The sequence below is a fragment of the Pelecanus crispus genome, chromosome 1 (genome assembly GCF_030463565.1).
Source record: "Pelecanus crispus isolate bPelCri1 chromosome 1, bPelCri1.pri, whole genome shotgun sequence".
Taxonomy (NCBI): domain Eukaryota; kingdom Metazoa; phylum Chordata; class Aves; order Pelecaniformes; family Pelecanidae; genus Pelecanus; species Pelecanus crispus.
The window spans coordinates 122,741,954-122,759,021 of record NC_134643.1 but is presented as its reverse complement, the minus strand read 5'-3'; the positions used below and the strand labels follow the sequence as shown (position 1 = coordinate 122,759,021).

Here is a 17,068-nt window from a genome sequence, read left to right as displayed (position 1 = left end):
ACAAGATTCTTCTCCTCACCCTCTGAAATGAAAGGTCTATAACAAAGTTGAATTTAATAAAAATGAATGCCATTAAGATTTTGATGTTCTGTAGGCAATGAAAAAAGTGCTAAAAAATTTATTCTGTAAAAGTTTTATTAGCACGTGTGAAAAGTCACAGGCTGTCAAACCTGAAATAATCTAAAAAAAAAAAAATCCTATCATGTTGCCTTGTAAAAGTATGTGTCTCAATGCTGAGCTACCATTTTAACTGCAGGACCCAAACTCATGTGTCTTTATAGGATTTTCTGCATCTTTATGACTACTATCAAGGGAGCCAATTAGCACTATTTATAACATTTCCCTTCTCTGATATGGTACTTTTATTTATACCAATGGCACATGAAACTAATACCTCAGTATTTTATTCTGGTTCCATAAACTGCACGATAATCCTTCATTCATATTTAAAGGAGAAAATTATGCTCACTACCATTTTTCATTTAGAAATATTTATTTAATTTTAAGGAAAAAAATCAAAAAATGGCCTGGGGAAGCAGCAAGCTGTTGCCTCCTGCCACCCCCAACTAAATCCAAATAGATGATAGACAACCACATCATGTCTTTTGGGTGGCTTATGGAAGAAAATACATTAATTCTACATGTTTTTGATTGATAAGAATCTTCTTTATTTAGTACTACACCAACTCAAAAGCCCAAAATGGTTCAAGACTGAAACAGTCACAAGGAATGAACTTTTTGTTCTCAGTCTACTGCCTGGCTTTATACCCTGCAGTAGACTGACAGGACTGTTTGTTATTCCCTGGGGTGAAGGTGTGACAAATAGCTTTAAAAATATAATGGTCTATCACTATTGTATCCTTTCATAAACCTTAAAATAAGTAGCTATACAGGACAAAAAGCTACATCTTCATTTGAGTGGTTTTCTCACACTTCACCTTGGGAAAAATAAAAGGTTCTGAATGAGAGGTGCCTCAACTGCTAAGCTCATGGGACCATCCTGAACCTTTACAAACTCTTTTACTACAATTAGTGCAAACAACAGGACTGATAATTTGAATGTTTTACTCTTTAAGATGTAATGTCACAGATGGCTTTTTAGCACTCAACAGTTCATACCTGGGGGACCACCACCATAAACATACAGACCAATTGTATGTTTTTTTTTCATTTAAAAGAAAAAAAAAAAAAAGAAGAGTTTAACCAAAGTGACTAGTATAACAGATACTAAATATCCTACTGAATGTCCATAATGCTTTTTAGAAGTCCTATTGTAAATGATACACATTACAAAAGCAACTTTGTTAACAAAGTTAACACTGCAACCACACTGCTTACCTGAAGGTAATGCTGTTGATTTAGGTAGCTCGGTTGGTGTAGTTTTACTGGTACCAGGGCTCAGAAGTTTTACGTAATTAGCAGGGAACCATCCTATCTGCCGTTTTTTCCCTCGTGCCTAGTAAAAAACCAATTCTTTTAAGAGGATTAAGCACATCAATAGATCCTTAGACAAGGTAATTCAGCCAATATTTTAACTACTTGCAATCACACTATTTTAGAATAAGAAAAATGCATTTTATAATGAAAAAATGAGCTATTTTTGTGGCAATAGTTTAATATTATGATACTTCTATTACGTGAAGTAAGCTTTCATAACACATAAACAGTAGTTTATCATATCTAATGAGTGATCTTTCACTTAACAGTGTTCCTACTTTGTGTGCTTTATAATTAATAGTACAACCCTGATTCTTCTGAAAGATTTCTCCTGATTCTGTTTAAACCATAACTCTAGAATACTAGGCTAGCTAGTGCATTAATGAGTGGCAGCATTTAAATGCTTTTTCATTATGCAAAGAACTGCATTTATATACATACCTAAATTGTGATAGTTTAAGTAGAGATTTAGGATCCCAATTACCTCTTTTCTTTTAAAGTATCTAAACTTTTTAATAGTCTCTCCTGCCCAAACAACAGACAAAGTATAAACATATGTCACGTTAATCAAGTGCTAGAAGAACAGCAAAACATTATGGCAAGAAAAAAACGGGTAAAGTTTGGATTCAAATACAAAATCCCAAAGCCAGATTCCAGTCAAACAAAAATTAAGTTTTGGCAGCTACAAATACATACGGATAGAGACTGTCCAGATGATCCTAATTAACAGATATTAAGGTTTTGGAAAGTACACGAGATGCTCTCATGTCTATCTAATCAGAGACCATCCGTATGAAAATGTGGTGCACACATGTATTAGTGTGCGTGTGGTCCGTGTGTGTGTGCTGAGAAAGCAGCAGGTTACCATACACCTGGCCTACTGCAGTGCTCTACAGTTTGTAATGCAGCTGCAATGAGTCACTGTCAGAGACGGGATATTGGGACACACGAACTGCAGGTCCGATCCAGTGTGACAAAGCTTATGTCACCAAAGCAGGGTAGGAATTTGACAGAAACTGCATCCTGTTATCTCACCAACTGCCTTGTTCATTGCAAATAAAATCAGAAGAAAAATCCTTACTGTAAGAAAGGTTACTCTAAAACTTTGAATCAAATCTCAGCTTCTAAACCTATTAAATCTATGTTAAGAATTACTTTAACTATTTATTCTCTTCTTGTGTGGTTAGAATAAGGTTGGAATTTTGGGCATTTTGCCTTGAAAAACAAAACAGATGTTAATTTCAGTGGAAAAAAGTCATCTGACACATATACTATTCTTTAACTACTTCCTTTCATCTCTTTTTCTTTACTGAAAAAGAAAGTACTTGATCTAAAGTGTATCTAGATCATTAATTTTAAGATATTATGGAAGACTGCATTAAACCCAGCAATGTAATGCTGAACACATTTGCCTTATTTTACCTTCACTCTGACCCCTAGACAAGCATCATCAAAATTTACTTGAGGCTGAAACAGAACTGTACATATACTTCTGAAAAATCTGCCACTTTGAAATTAAATGCCTAAAGAAAAGTTAATATTAGTGCCCTTCTCCAAATCTTGTCATCACTTGGGGGGGGCAGTTGCTGCTTTTACTTTTAATCAATTCCTCAATCCATTTCACCATACTGCTGCATTACCCTTTGTGCTCGCATAACAAAGGAGCAAGAACTAGTATTACAGTGTTGGAACAGGAGAATGAAAAGAACAGGTAGGGGACTGCTAATTAAGAAAAAAACAAACTTGTAAAATCATGTCAGATAGTAAGGTATCCAAAGCTACATATGAGTATTTACACAGTCAAAAATTAATTTTTAAAAAGACCTCACATTAGCTTCTAAGTGGTAATTGTGACAGCTCTTGCCCAGTGAAGCTTATTTGCTATCTTAAAATACATTTAATGTGAGACTCTTTAAAGCTACAAGTTAACAACAACATAAAGGTTAGTGAGAATGAAAACCAAAGCAATCCTGGAAGATGATCTCTCCACAAAAGATGAAAAAGTATCACCAGGAAAGGCAAAAAGGGCAGGTAGCAACGTGGAAAAAAATATTTGAGTTAGTTTGAGCATCTGCATTGCAAAAATAAATTAACTACATTCTTTCATGTAATATTCCCCATTAAAGAAACAAAACCAAACAAAACCTCATTCAGTGGTACTGGAGGCAGGGCCAGGGGGGAAGCTTTGAAGCTTTGCCACTGAAAGTCATTGAGAATCACAGTTTCCAAATTGTGAAGTTCTACTCTCAAAAAAAAGCTGGTTAAAATATTTTATTATCTATTATCTTTTAATACAGCACTAAAGCTCTCTCCTATCCGATGCTTGCAGACACCATTGTTTTCACTCTTCTACATTAAACTGAGCCATTGCTGAGATGGGGCCATTAGATGGGTATTCTACACTGTCACATTCATTAAGCAACCTGAAAAAGTTGTGGCCACCTCACAAAAACCACTGCTGTAAAATACTTCTCAATCTTTCAACAAAAGGGATAGCCAAACTTTTGGCTGAAGCAATTTAGAAAGCTTCTTAGGAGGACATTCAGGACTGCGCACCCCAGTATTTCTTCCACTTTCACAGAGGACACAGGTATCACCTGATCCAAACTGATATGCATGGCCACTATTGAAACAGGACACGCGAGCAGAGCCTGTCACTTAACCCAACAGTCCCATGCACTCCTGTTGCACGGCTGGGCTTCCCTGCCACCTGCCATGACAACTGCTTTTTTGCTTACATGAAGACGACTCTTGGACACAAGACTGGGAGGATTCAAAAGCAGCCAAGACAATACACCCTAACACCCACTCCTTTCTTATATCTGAAGGCCCTCCGAGAAAATGTACAAGGGAGAGAACTGCAGGCTGGCTCTGATTCCTGAGATGGGTATCCTTGACTTACAATGAGGCATAATGGCTTCCTCCTGCTGTCCTCCAAAGTTATTTCAAGTTCAAGGAATTGGAATTGTATGTGTGTTTTTGTATAGGCATTTTATTTGTAAATGCTTAATTGCAGAACATTTTCAAAATTATTTATCACTGATGCATTCACCATTTTGAACTATTAAAAAATTACAGATTTTTTTTTACATGGAATTTTATTTCAAAAAAACAATAACTAACTTGGAGCTCTCCTTCCCACCAGCCACCTGGATTCTTCTTTCTGATAAGAATCAACTGACCAGGAGCAAGAGTAAGCTGTTCTGGACCCGTTGCAGTGTAAGAGGCAATAACTTGGGCAATTTCTGTTGAAGCAGGGGGAAAAAAGAAGTTAATTTGGAAAAACCTGAATACATTCTATACAACATTAACTCTGCTATTATCACTGGCACAGTATATCCATTTTGTCTTTCTTTCCATAAAATTGTTATGTATTTATGTAGTCCCATGAAAACATATGGTAATTATAAAACAGATTGGAAATTCATAGCACTACAGGAATAAAACAGAGGTGCAGCAGCTCTATGGGTAGGACATAAAAAATGTTTGAAATAGAGAAGAAGAATAATGACCATCATTAGAGCTATATGGCTCTTAAAATCAAGTCTCATAATACTGTTTTCCAATAAATAAATTTTTGTAGCATCAGTTTGGACGAAGCTCCCTAAAAAGAGGAGATACATGTTGATGACAATATAATGAAGAAGTTGCAGTAACAGAGGTGCAAACTAATGAAGGCCTGCAGAAAATTTTTCACCACCAGACTAGGCAAAACAATGAGTGTTTTCAAAATGTAACAAACAGGATTTGTTTTGAAATCTTTATTCTATGAACGTCGATACAAAACTGGTGCCTTACTTGATCACCTACCAGCATGAATCTGACGCAGAGTAACCATGAGCTCACAATTATATCTCTGTTAAATTAGCCGAAGTAGACAACACAGTTTACTCCATTTTACAGTGGTTGTGGAAAGATAGATGATAACTTAGTCACCACAAAGTCTGGCAAGGTTAACCCATTTTTTGAACCAATCTGAACTGACAGGAGCTTACAAGCAGCTTTAAGTATTTTGACATCCTACTGACAGCTTTTAAGTCTGGTTTAGCATGTTATCAAACCATGTTTAGGGTGATGGAGAACATGTTTAATACTATGATAATTGGAAACCTTTCATAAGCAAAAGATGATAGATTTGGGAACTTTTTAGCTTTTGGTAAGCCAAACCTTTTAGGCTGCTACATTTACGTAGTCCCTTTTTAGTCATGAGTTAAGGGGAATCGGTGGGAAACATTTTTTTAGCCTTCCTTTAGTTGTAAAGGGTCTCAGACATCCAAAACAGCACAAAAGTACTGTTGTTACTGCTACAAACTCCACTTTAGGATCCCAGTACACAGTCACTCATCACTTAAGTGTTCTTCTTAACAGAATGATCTAGGGGTTGGGGTTTTTTTGGGGGCACGTGGAATTCGGCTTTTTGTTTTCATGAAAGACCTTTCCTGGAACAGTAAATTCTGACACTGTGTTTAAGACAAAGGAGGTTTTTATTTGGCAATGCATCAGATAAAATTGGGGACCATCAAACAGTCGATGTGGGCACTGAGTTTGACTGGTTATGGTTTTGGTCTGAGACTATCCTAGAACAAGCCCACAGCAGAGCCAGTAGTACAAGATCACAAAAACGTGCCTCAACTGCTTCAGTGCAAAGACAGTCAGCTTAATTTAAAACCTCAGCAATTATCTGATCTGATCACAGATCAATACACTGCTTGAGATTTTACCTTTTATTTGAAAAATCTTGATAAAAAACATCTGTACCAGTTATTTTCATTTATGATTACTATTTGTACATATTTTCAATCTAGTCTATCCTAAAAAACTGGCACTGGAAGACTAAGCAGAAAAAGGTCACACCTGCCATAAGTTTGTCCCTTTATAAAGCAGCAGAAAGCAATGCGGTGAGTGTGAGGTAGATTTGTGGTCAAGACAGCAGCAGCAAAAGGGACTGAGGTGAAGGGAGCGAGTACAGAGAAGTGGTCTCCAGCTTTCTCATGGGCAGCCGTACTAAGAAAGTAACACAGTGCTGGGCACCATCCTACTTGGCCCTCTCTGTCAACAAGTGCCAAACTTCCTGCGGCCAAGAGAAACAGCAGAGGCACTCAGTAACAACACATCACCCACAGGCTGGGAAAGGAGGGGGGAGTCTGCTGGTAAGGCAGAGAAAGGGAGCAATCATTGAAAAGGCAGTTGTAGGCAGAGGAAACCACAAAGCCAACTCCCTTGAAACAGAGGGAGGTTTTGTTGCAGGGAAGAAACAAGAAAGTGATTTGAAGATTGCCAGGAAAATGATCGGATGGTTTCCTTAAAATATAGAAGAAAAGGATGATTAGGAAAATTAAAAATGGTCAGAGAAGCATTCAAGATGTAAATGGACAACATAAGGAGGATGAAGAAGCAGAGAGATGACAAATGGCAGAACCTCCATCAAGATAACCCAAAGAAGGGAGAGGCAGGCACAAAGAGGTGCATGGTCAGGAAAGGGTGGAACCAAACAGGTGATGAAAAAGCCAGTAGCTGAGAGTTAGAAAGATGCTTTAAACCTGGATCTGGAACTTAGACATCACACGAAGTGTGAAAGCAGAAGACAGAACAAAGAATTTCTAAGCAAAATACAGGTGACGATAGGAGAGCAGAAAGGTTTACATAGAGAAAAGCCAGCAGCAGCACAGTCTGTCCTGTACGAAGGCAAAGCAAGCAAGCTGTTTGGCAGGAAACATGGCTATACTGCTAGAAAGTCTGCAAGCTCCCTGCCATTTGCAGGTTTTTCCACAGTATCCATTAATTCCTCCACCCTAGAGCCATTCAGGAGGCAAAATGAACACAAGCAAACAAATTAACTGTGGGAGTTTGTCAAAATAAACTACTTTTTTTTTAATTCAGGCAAAAACCTCTCTCACTACCATGGTAATTATAATATTCAGTATATCATACCAAAAGAGCAAAAATCTTATACTTGACATCTCTCTCAGAGCAAGAAATTTCTCATTTTTATGTAGAAAAAGGTGATTTACAAGGCTCCAGATATCAGATATCCTCTTTCACCAACGAGCAGCATAAAGAATTTTTACCACAGACTGTGTGTTAAATAAGTTACGATATGAATTACAAGTTTAACATTCAGCTCTTGCATGTCACTGAGAAGCAGAAAGTTAGAGAAAACAGCTCAGCAAAAAAGTTAAAAAAAAAAAATGAAATAGCTTTCCTTCCAGGAAGGACTTTTAAATTTTGATTTAAGTATTGAATTACTGAGACAAGATCCAATTCAATTATAATCCAGGCCAAAAAATGTGGCCTCTACTAAAACAGGTACATTTAGAAAAAGAAATAAATGCCTTCTCACAGATCTAATTGTCCTCATATTGCTGCTTAAATTCACAGAGAGAGCGGTTTCTCTTCCCTTGCCCTTCAACACACAGTTACCAACTCCCACCCACTAGTCCCGCTGCTTCTAGAATAAACAGGAATATTTCACCTCATTCATTAGCATTTCACTTATCTTGGCTGAGCACTTGTAGCTCATTTATAGCAAAAACATCCATGAATCTCCCTGTTGAAAAATAAGCAGGATTGTTCCCAAACTGTTCTTAAACTCCAAAAGATTCTGAACACGCCTTTTGTCAACATCCCTCCAGTCTCTACTTCACTGAAAGTTCGAATCCAGGAGACCAGTGATTATAAGGCTGGTACTCTAGGCGGAAGTCTTGCCATTGACTATTCTCTCATGCATGGAAAAAAGCAGCCAGACCTATCAGCATCTTCTCACTATTCCTACCAGATATCACTTCTAGAGGTTTTCCAGATCTCTGTTCTTGTCTGCCTCTCTTGAGCTTAGTATCTATTAATACAACTTTTTTTAATCATGCAAATGAATGTTAGAAAAGGCAGGAGTAGTTTACTTCCAAGCCCCTCTTTCCACAGAGGGATCAGTAAGGTTTGACAAGGGCAGCCCATTGCTCATACGTCAAGGTAAAATTAACCACAGCCCATTGCTCATATGTCAAGGTAAAATTAACCAAATGAAACTGGGGCTGCTGCAATCTACTCTCCCTGTCTCCTCTTACACACTGATACTGTGAACCAGTTCAGGAAGACAAAGCAAAACCTCCTTCCCACAAAACAAAATATAGATATGCATATGTGTGTGTACGGAAACAAGGCAAGATTTGGTAGATCACATCCTTGAACCACCTCACTGTGCAACTGAACAAGCCTCAGAGAAAGGGACAGAACAGAAGCGTGGAGCACCCCGATTAGTTTGGTTCAGCTCAATGCAAAGTCATCTCTGGTACAAAAGCAAATAAATACACTGAGGGAGATGCCTTCTGGAAAGTTTACAAATGCCTGGCAGTGGCAGAGAGCACACTTTTCTAATGATCTTTGGAAATGCGATGGCTGTTTGGAAGGACAGCCCCCCCCACCCCAAGAGCCAGGGGACCTCTTTCTAGCCAAAAAGGAACCTGCAACATGGCCAGGCTTGACAGGCAATAAGCTACATAGCATGGATACAAGGTATATGCTCTTGAAAATAAGAAGCAGGCACAAGAGCTCACAAAGTCCATGTATACCATATTGTGTAGCATTCTAGGCAAAATGCTGTAAAACCACAGGGTAAGAATTTATACTTCCATTTTCAGAGGCACTGGCAAACTTGGGCTTTTAGTAGGTTTCCACTGTTCTGTTCAGCAATCTATTATGAAGTTTACATTCATTTTTGAGCAAGTGGATTTTTATTCTCTAGCTACGTGCTATTTAGTGATTGATATGATACATGCTAGATAGAATGATTGACAGACTATGCATTATTTTATTATAGACAACAGTTTTCATCAATGCAAACTACTATAAAACGACCAAGAGCAAACATAATTTATTTTCATGGAAAAGATTTTGTGGCCATTGAACTTAAGTACTTAAGAACAGATATAAGGTGCTGTCACAATATATGACTCACCAGGTTTCTTCCCTAAGCTTCCCGTTTTTCCAGCTGCTCCAGGAGCCTTGAAACAAAAAGTAAGATGTAAGTTTAGAATTCATTTTTATTTCTCCAGTATATGAAAATTATTTACTATGCTTCACTTTAACACACTAAACAAGGATGTAAGTAAAAAACTTTCACAGGAAGATTCTATTTTTACAGAAACCCTTAATATTTTAGATGGCAATTAATACATAGGAATAAATAACAAACAGTGCATGGAAGTGGATGACTAACTATATAAATGTGTAGACTTCTTTCCTGAACTTTTCTTCTTTTCATGGACTGCAAATACCAATGTAATTCCAAACTACATAGCATATGAAGTGTAAATCTGCGTATCTACAGAACGTGAATTCTGTTGAGTTAAAACAATCACAGTTTTCAACTCTACAAATAGTTGGATTGCAAATATGCCTAAAAAGCTAATGACATAATTATTTCAATACTGTCCACATTATGGTTCTAAAATTTCACAAATGGGACATTAGCGTAGTGAGTGTAGTTACTGCATCTTTAAGACAAGTCATCTGAACTTTGTAAGTGGTGTGTCTTGCAGTAGTAAAAGCCCCACCACCATTTTTGTGCCCAACTGAGAGCACATGACACTGATCAGCAAGATGCTATCTATCTGCAGCTATTTCCTCTGAACCTGGATGGGGTGAGATGCGGGATGAATATCATCATCATCATCCAGGCCAAGAAATTTGCAAGAAAAGCCTTTGAACAGCCACAAGAAATCCAGCAAGCAGTGAAATTAGTTCAGTTCAGTTATGTATAGGAAAACAGTGATACTGAAAGATGAAAATTAACATGAAAAGTTTTCATTATTTTACAAACTCAAAGTTCTCTTCCGGGGGGGCGGGTATAATCTTTTTTCTTGAGGCCAGTGGTTACTTGGGAAGAGTTATCTTTATTTATTTATTTTAATTCACTCACAGGTCTACTGATATACAGGCAATTAGAGTATTCAAAACAGTGTGTGGTCTCAACGCTGCCCCTTGAATGCTCCCTTCCTCAGTCATCTTCCAACCCTTTTAGTCACCACCCTGTCTAGAACAGCTTCCCCTTGCCCCCTAAATAATTACTTCAGTTTCTTCCCAGTACATTGCCCATCTTACCTTCTACAATAAAAAGGCTTGATATGGATAACAGCAATATAACATATCTGAACGGTACTTTGGTCAGAAATGTTGAATATCCATAAACATTCTCTTGCCTTCAAGCAAGGCTCACAACACTTCTGCCTCCCCTCAACTTCTCCTTTAGGATCCTCCTTACAAACTTGGGGGTCTACATCAAACGACCTGAAGGTTTTCACAGAAATCCTAATTTCTCTATGGAAGAGAACAGTTTCATCCTCAGTATTCTCCATATGAAATTGATGCTTTGAAAACTTGGGGATTCTGGCAGAAACTAATATAAAGAGTAACTAAAAAACTAGTTAAATGACTGAGAGAACAGCGCCGTTTAAAAAATGTGTATTGGTTTTGAATGCCTCTATAAAATAGATTATTAGATAGATCTTCAATCTGTCTTGACAATTACATAGCTGCTCTAAGACATCTGTGTTTTGAACATCTTTCAGAAAAGCTACTAAAGAAGCCTGATCTTTCAGACTGAACTATAGCACCTCACAATGCTAGTCAAGCCAACACCATCTAACAGCAGCAGAAAACCCAGCAGAATTGGCATTACCTACCTCACAAGCTGTAACTAGTACTGGAAAGTAAGAGTTGGAATGGGAAGAATTTATTTTTTTTTTTTTTTAATTTGGCACAAAGCACCTTGCATACATCTAGTATACCACGCTTCTCCTTGACATTTTGCAACTTAAATTTTGGGAAGGATGGTGGAAAGTGGATGCTTTAAGTTAAACAATACTTGGATACTGCTGTCTCAGTGCTACTTTCTTGTCATTGTAGAAGACTGATTATAGTTACTTTCTACAAGGCCAGCAAATCTTCCTTTCTTCCCTATGTTCCTTTCTGTCTCTTCAGTTCTCCACCTTTCTCTACAACCACTGTGACCTATATTAACAAAAAAAGTGAAATAGGAAAGCATCAAGCAGAGATCCGATAAAAAGACTAAGTTTAGGTCTGGGAACAAGGAGAAGATGGTCCAGACAAAGTGACTGCAAGTCCATCAACAGTCCCAACTAGGGAAGACTAAAAGGTGTGAAACCAAAGGTGACAACAGGCACGGATATGGTAGTATTAGGAATTAATTCTACTTTGGAAAGTGTTTCCAGCAGAGAAACACCCTCCCCCCTCCTCAATGAAGAACAAGTGTTTGGACCTTCAGAGAAAATACTCCTTCAAAATATCACTTAGTCAACATCAATGTTGCCAGATTAGGAGCATATGGACAGATAAAACAGGCTGTGACACTGTATCTTTCCAATTAATTGGTAAACATATAGAGATTATTTTAAAAGAGAAGCTTGAAAATCACCTTGACCAGGCTAAGTCTGAATTCTGTTTGAGGATTCTCTGAATCCTTGGTAAAAAAGCAGAAGAAATACATAGAGAAGTCCTGCAGTACTTCAATAAATAACAAGGTTAAGATGGACCCAACTTCTGGCCCACTCAGTAGATGGAGAAGAACTGCTGAGAGAAACATAGTGGAGAGGACATATCCCATTCTATTTCCCTTTTGTACACCTGGGACACTAACTGCCTTTGAGGATATTTTGTGACAAGTGATAAAGCCTTTTGAAACAGTAGAGTAGAACTTGTTTTGCTAATTTAATAAGACACAGCAGTAGACTTGCCAATTGTGTTGTACAGTAAGACCCTCAGAATCCAGATTAAATAAATTCAGACTGTTATTATTTTCAGAACATTTATGCAAACTTCTGTAAGTAGAGGCATCTAAATTCTTGTGTTTTCGTGTCCACTGTATGAGCTCCATACCTTACGCAGAAGTAATTATCGCCAGTCTCAGAGAAAGTCAGGGTACAATAAAAACCCATTACAGATCTGTATCCATCTACCTCAACCTAATGAAAACTCTGAGAATGGACCATGAACCAGTGTTGTTGTTTACTTGAAGAACAAAGTTTTTCACTCTGTTAACAAGTTGAAACTTTAAGGAACAGGAAATAGTTTAATTTAGCAACTGGAGGTGAATGGATAGCCTGGGACTAGGTACAGAAGAACAGATTCAAAAAAATTTCTTCTGATGTATAAACCGTTGATATTTTGAGGCTTACAACTGTTTCTACAAACTCTACACTTGCTGTTGAAAGATCAGCACTGCCTTACTTTTTCTTCAGGCCTAAGTCAATAGTGCAGAACACATTAAATTAATTTACTCTTTTAGTAACATTTTCCACAATCAGCCAGCTGTCCAAGCACAGCGGTACATCTGAAAGTTAACAGCCAGCCGCTATTGAGAAATCCTTTGTAAAAACTGGCTCTGTGAACAAGCTGGATAGCAAAGCACTGTACATGTAATGGCAATTATCCACTTGGAACAAGAAATATGTCCTGCGGGGCATATGAATCACTTTATGAAAATAAGCATCCCGGATATCAGTATCTCCATGAGCCCTGTGCTTTCTCCTTCCTCTCTCATCAAGATTTTATCTGAAGATGTGATTTTCACCAGCAAAAAGGGCAGTTGGAGCACTTCTGGATGAACTGCACTTAGCTGTTTCAGCCCCAGACAAGTTGAGACCAGAAAAACATCGAATTGACCTCTCTAATAAAAATAGTTTTCAGTATTAAATGTCTATTTCTGAGTTCTCTACAAAGCAGATTTGGCAATACGTGTGCCTGCCTCTCACCAGACAGGACAAGCATCCAGTCCTTAAAGGCACACAAAAGGCAGCTCTGCACATCTGAATATAAATTCCCAGGTTTTCAGACTAAACTCTGTTGAGAGTATCTTAAGGGAAAACAAAAACAGTTCCTTCACAAAAGTTCAAAGGAAACTTAACATTAACTAACAAGAATGTAACTGAGGTTAAATAACTAATTAGCAACTATTACTATCTACCTATGAAACGGGCCTCACAGGGTTTTAGGAGGCTGACAGTGCAAGTTCCCACTCATCAACTACAATACAAACTTACAGGTAATATAAAGCAACTTAGGGCACAGTTTCATCACAAGATATTCCACAGGTTAGGCAATTATCTGTACACTTGTTCCTATACCTCCGTGGAGCAAACCACCATCTTTTTGATGTATATGAAGGATTATGGGCAGGGCTGAACTATAACCCACATCCTGGACTGCAAAAAGGAGTGCTTTTCTTAACCAGGTAAATTCCTTGATACAGACCCACAAACACCTCCGCTGCCACAACTGAAGGGAAGTTGCACTGCTCAGAGGAGAATCAAGCTGCTAGACTTGGGGACAGAGAGTTTAGAATTTCTTGTCCGGACTCACTGAGCTCTGTTGTCAGGGTAAATCTATACCATGCCTAACACCACAACTTACTACTGTACAAAATTTACTCTAATTGTCAAAAAGACAAGCTAGCCTGCTGTGACAGGCTCCATAGTGCTACAGCTACAATGCTTCCACTAACTGAACCATTAAGTACTCCTCTTCTAGTCTGGGACCTAATCTAACTTTATCTGCTGCTCCATAGTCACTAGATTTGACGGAACTGAAAGGTAGGAATGAGCACAGGCATATCCAAAACCATATACTAAATGTAAGGTATGATGTTTCGCTTTTAAAGTGAAGTATTTAACACAAAAGCCAGCTAAGAATGCAGTTCAGAATGAGCTCAAGCTAATCTAAGCTGATGCTGAGGCAATCCTGCCTCCTTCACTACTCTCCTCCCATACTAATTCTGGTACTGACATTTTTCTAACCTTTGCTGAGCTGATTCAGAGTACCATCTTAGAAGTACGTATTACTTCTGCTAGACTAATTTTCTGTTCTGCTTAGTGTCCTGAACTGGCTTATTAGCAACAGGTCAGATGAAAGACAGTGGCAGCAAAAGTGCAGCAAGTAGGACCATACCTGTGCTCACTTAAAATGGGTTACATATGATCATTCTGTACCAGAAACAGTGCAGTCAGCAGGACTAGGGAAGCAATCGTCTCCTGTGCTTGGCTCTGGTGAGGCCACACCTCGAATAATGTGTTCAGTTTTGGGCCCCTCACTACAAGACAGACATTGAGGTGCTGGAGCATGTCCAAAGAAGGGCAACAAAGCTGGTGAAGGGTCTAGAGCGCAGGTCTTATGAGGAGCAGCTGAGGAAACTGGGGTTGTTTAGCCTGGAGAAAAGGAACCTCAGGGGAGACCTTATCACTTTCTACAGCTACCTGAAAGGAGGCTGTAGAGAGGCGGGTGTTGGTGTCTTCTGCAAAGTAACAATAGGATGAGAGGAAATGGCCTCAAGTTGCACCAGGGGAGGTTTAGAATGGATATTAGGAAATATTTCTTCACTGAAAGGGTTGTCAAGCATTGGAACAGGCTGCACAGGGAAGTGGTTGAGTCACCATCCCTGGAGGTATTTAAAAGACATGTAGATGCAGTGCTTAGGGACATGGTTTAGTGGTGGACTTGGCAGTGCTACATTTATGGTTGAACTCGATGATCTTAAAGGTCTTTTCCAACCTAAATGATTCTATGCTATGTAACTAGAGTCTTAATGTGCACAGAAGACTGTACCTCACAATGCAAGGGAACAACTAATCAAAACTGGGACAGGACTTCTCCAGTGTGAGACTGGTTAGTTCTCAAACTAGTAGTGCTAGGGATTGAAGAAAATTGTTACATGATGCAAAATATAGATGAGAAAAGTTTCTAAAATGTTCCTGAAAGCAATATCACAATACTATTTCTCCCAAGGACTGCAATACTAAATATCATTAACTACAATTTTTTTTTAATCCTGTCTCAGAGGATGTTCCTGAAATTTCTCTACTGTCTAGAAATTTATTATATAAAGGCTTTCTACAGCTACATATTTCACTGCAGGTTTTATTTTTCAGCTTTTCCACCAACAGAAACAATTTTAAGGAGTGACTTTGCTCAAGCTCTGTATTGCAGACACAGTCTTTCATTGAGTTGCATCACATACACACAGAATTCAAGACTCCTGGAAAAAGCCTTACCACCTAGATTTCCAAAAATCCAGTAATTTTTACTTACTTATTTACTTTTAAGCCCCCTATTATTCTTAGAGACATAAACAAGAACTCCTCATCAAGATATTAGTATTGTATTCAACTATGGCTCTAAGCTAATTCCTACTATCCTCTCAAACAGATGAGGAATATAAATGAGAAAACACCTTTCTTTAGAATGCCTAAAAAGAAAGAAAATCTAATACAAGCATGTTCTATCAGATTATTCCAGAATAAAAATCAGATGAAACAGAACCTCTATTATTCAGTCAAGAACTTTCAAATAAATATAGTAGTTGGCTAAGTTTTGTTGTCAAATTTGTTCTCGATTGCAAAAAAAAGACAGTAGAGGAAAAAAGAAAGATAATAAGACTGAAATATGACTCTATCTTTTTTTAAAAATAATGGCAGTAAGATACAACTCAGTCATTAAAAACTTACCTGGGGAACAAAGCATTCATAGCTATTCTGATTTGTCTCTACAAAACAGCCAAGTTAGCTATTAATGTATGCAAGATTAATTTTAGTATGAGATCCACAAAGTTATTTACGACATTATGTTGTAAAATGCAGCTACTATTGTTCTCCCTTTCCAATCTCGCATTCAGTAAAACTGCAAAATATTTGTTCTTCCTTTATGATCCACTGACTTGCAACTATCACTACAACACCAAATAAAGCATACCTCCCCCAGCTCAATTTTGTAACATTTCAATATGTCTCTACCTCAGAATCTTTGAGTCTCACGTAATTAGATGGGAAAACTCCTGATTTATCACCCAGTGTTCCTGTCCACCAGTCGCCATCTTTCTTCGTCACAAGAATCATATCACCTTGTTGAAAAGTTAGGTCTCCTTGTTCAGAACTCTCATAAGTATACATAGCAATATACTCTGCAAAAGGGAAATAAATACAGAACATGGGAAAAGACTTGATAAACTGCTCAGTTATCGTTTGCAAAACTTAATTAATAAAATGTAGTCTATCCACGGGCTAGATAGAAGACAAATTTATTAATTACTAGTCATAGAAACCTCAATATTTAATGCATAAAATGATATCTATCAGAACTAAATACAGTCTATCAAAAGGCTGCTTCTGGGGGATTTTTTTTTTTTGTGGTAAAATAATTTGCTAGTATAATTAAAATGTACATAAATTATTAATTTATATCAGAAGCTACTCTGAAAACATGTTTCCCCACGGTTTCTGTTTTGTGCTGAAGACTAGAATTTTCAGTCTTGGGGATGGAAAGTCTCAGTAACCAAATATCTGTGGATAGTCTTCATTTTACATGTGCTGTTTGGCTTTTGTATACAATGAATTCTTTCATTACTTGAAGCTTTGCATGAAGGCCGCACGTCTCATTGAATCTTATGCAACAGATGGCTGAGAAATGTTAAGACAAGGCCTGAATGCATTCTGTTTTGTTAAAACACAGTCAACTACTTACTGTTCAAGTGTAAAACCACTAAAGTAGACTGATGTTGAGAAATGCAATGCATAAGGCAATCATAGAACTACACAAAAAATCATAGAATCATAGAATCATCTAGGTTGGA

General features: G+C 37.8%; 1 protein-coding gene across 5 annotated transcripts in view; it reads right to left on the bottom strand.

The window, feature by feature from the left end:
- The window catches only part of ITSN1 (intersectin 1), a 108,949-nt gene that overhangs the window by 23,853 nt on the left and 68,028 nt on the right, over positions 1 to 17,068 (bottom strand). For all 5 annotated transcript variants that reach the window (XM_075722848.1, XM_075722863.1, XM_075722840.1 and 2 more), the window contains 4 exons: positions 16,233 to 16,399; positions 9,389 to 9,434; positions 4,561 to 4,682; positions 1,339 to 1,456 (listed from right to left, as the gene is read on the bottom strand). In XM_075722848.1, coding sequence (XP_075578963.1) covers positions 1,339 to 1,456; positions 4,561 to 4,682; positions 9,389 to 9,434; positions 16,233 to 16,399 — 453 coding nt within the window. The remainder of the gene's footprint in view (positions 1 to 1,338; positions 1,457 to 4,560; positions 4,683 to 9,388; positions 9,435 to 16,232; positions 16,400 to 17,068) is intronic.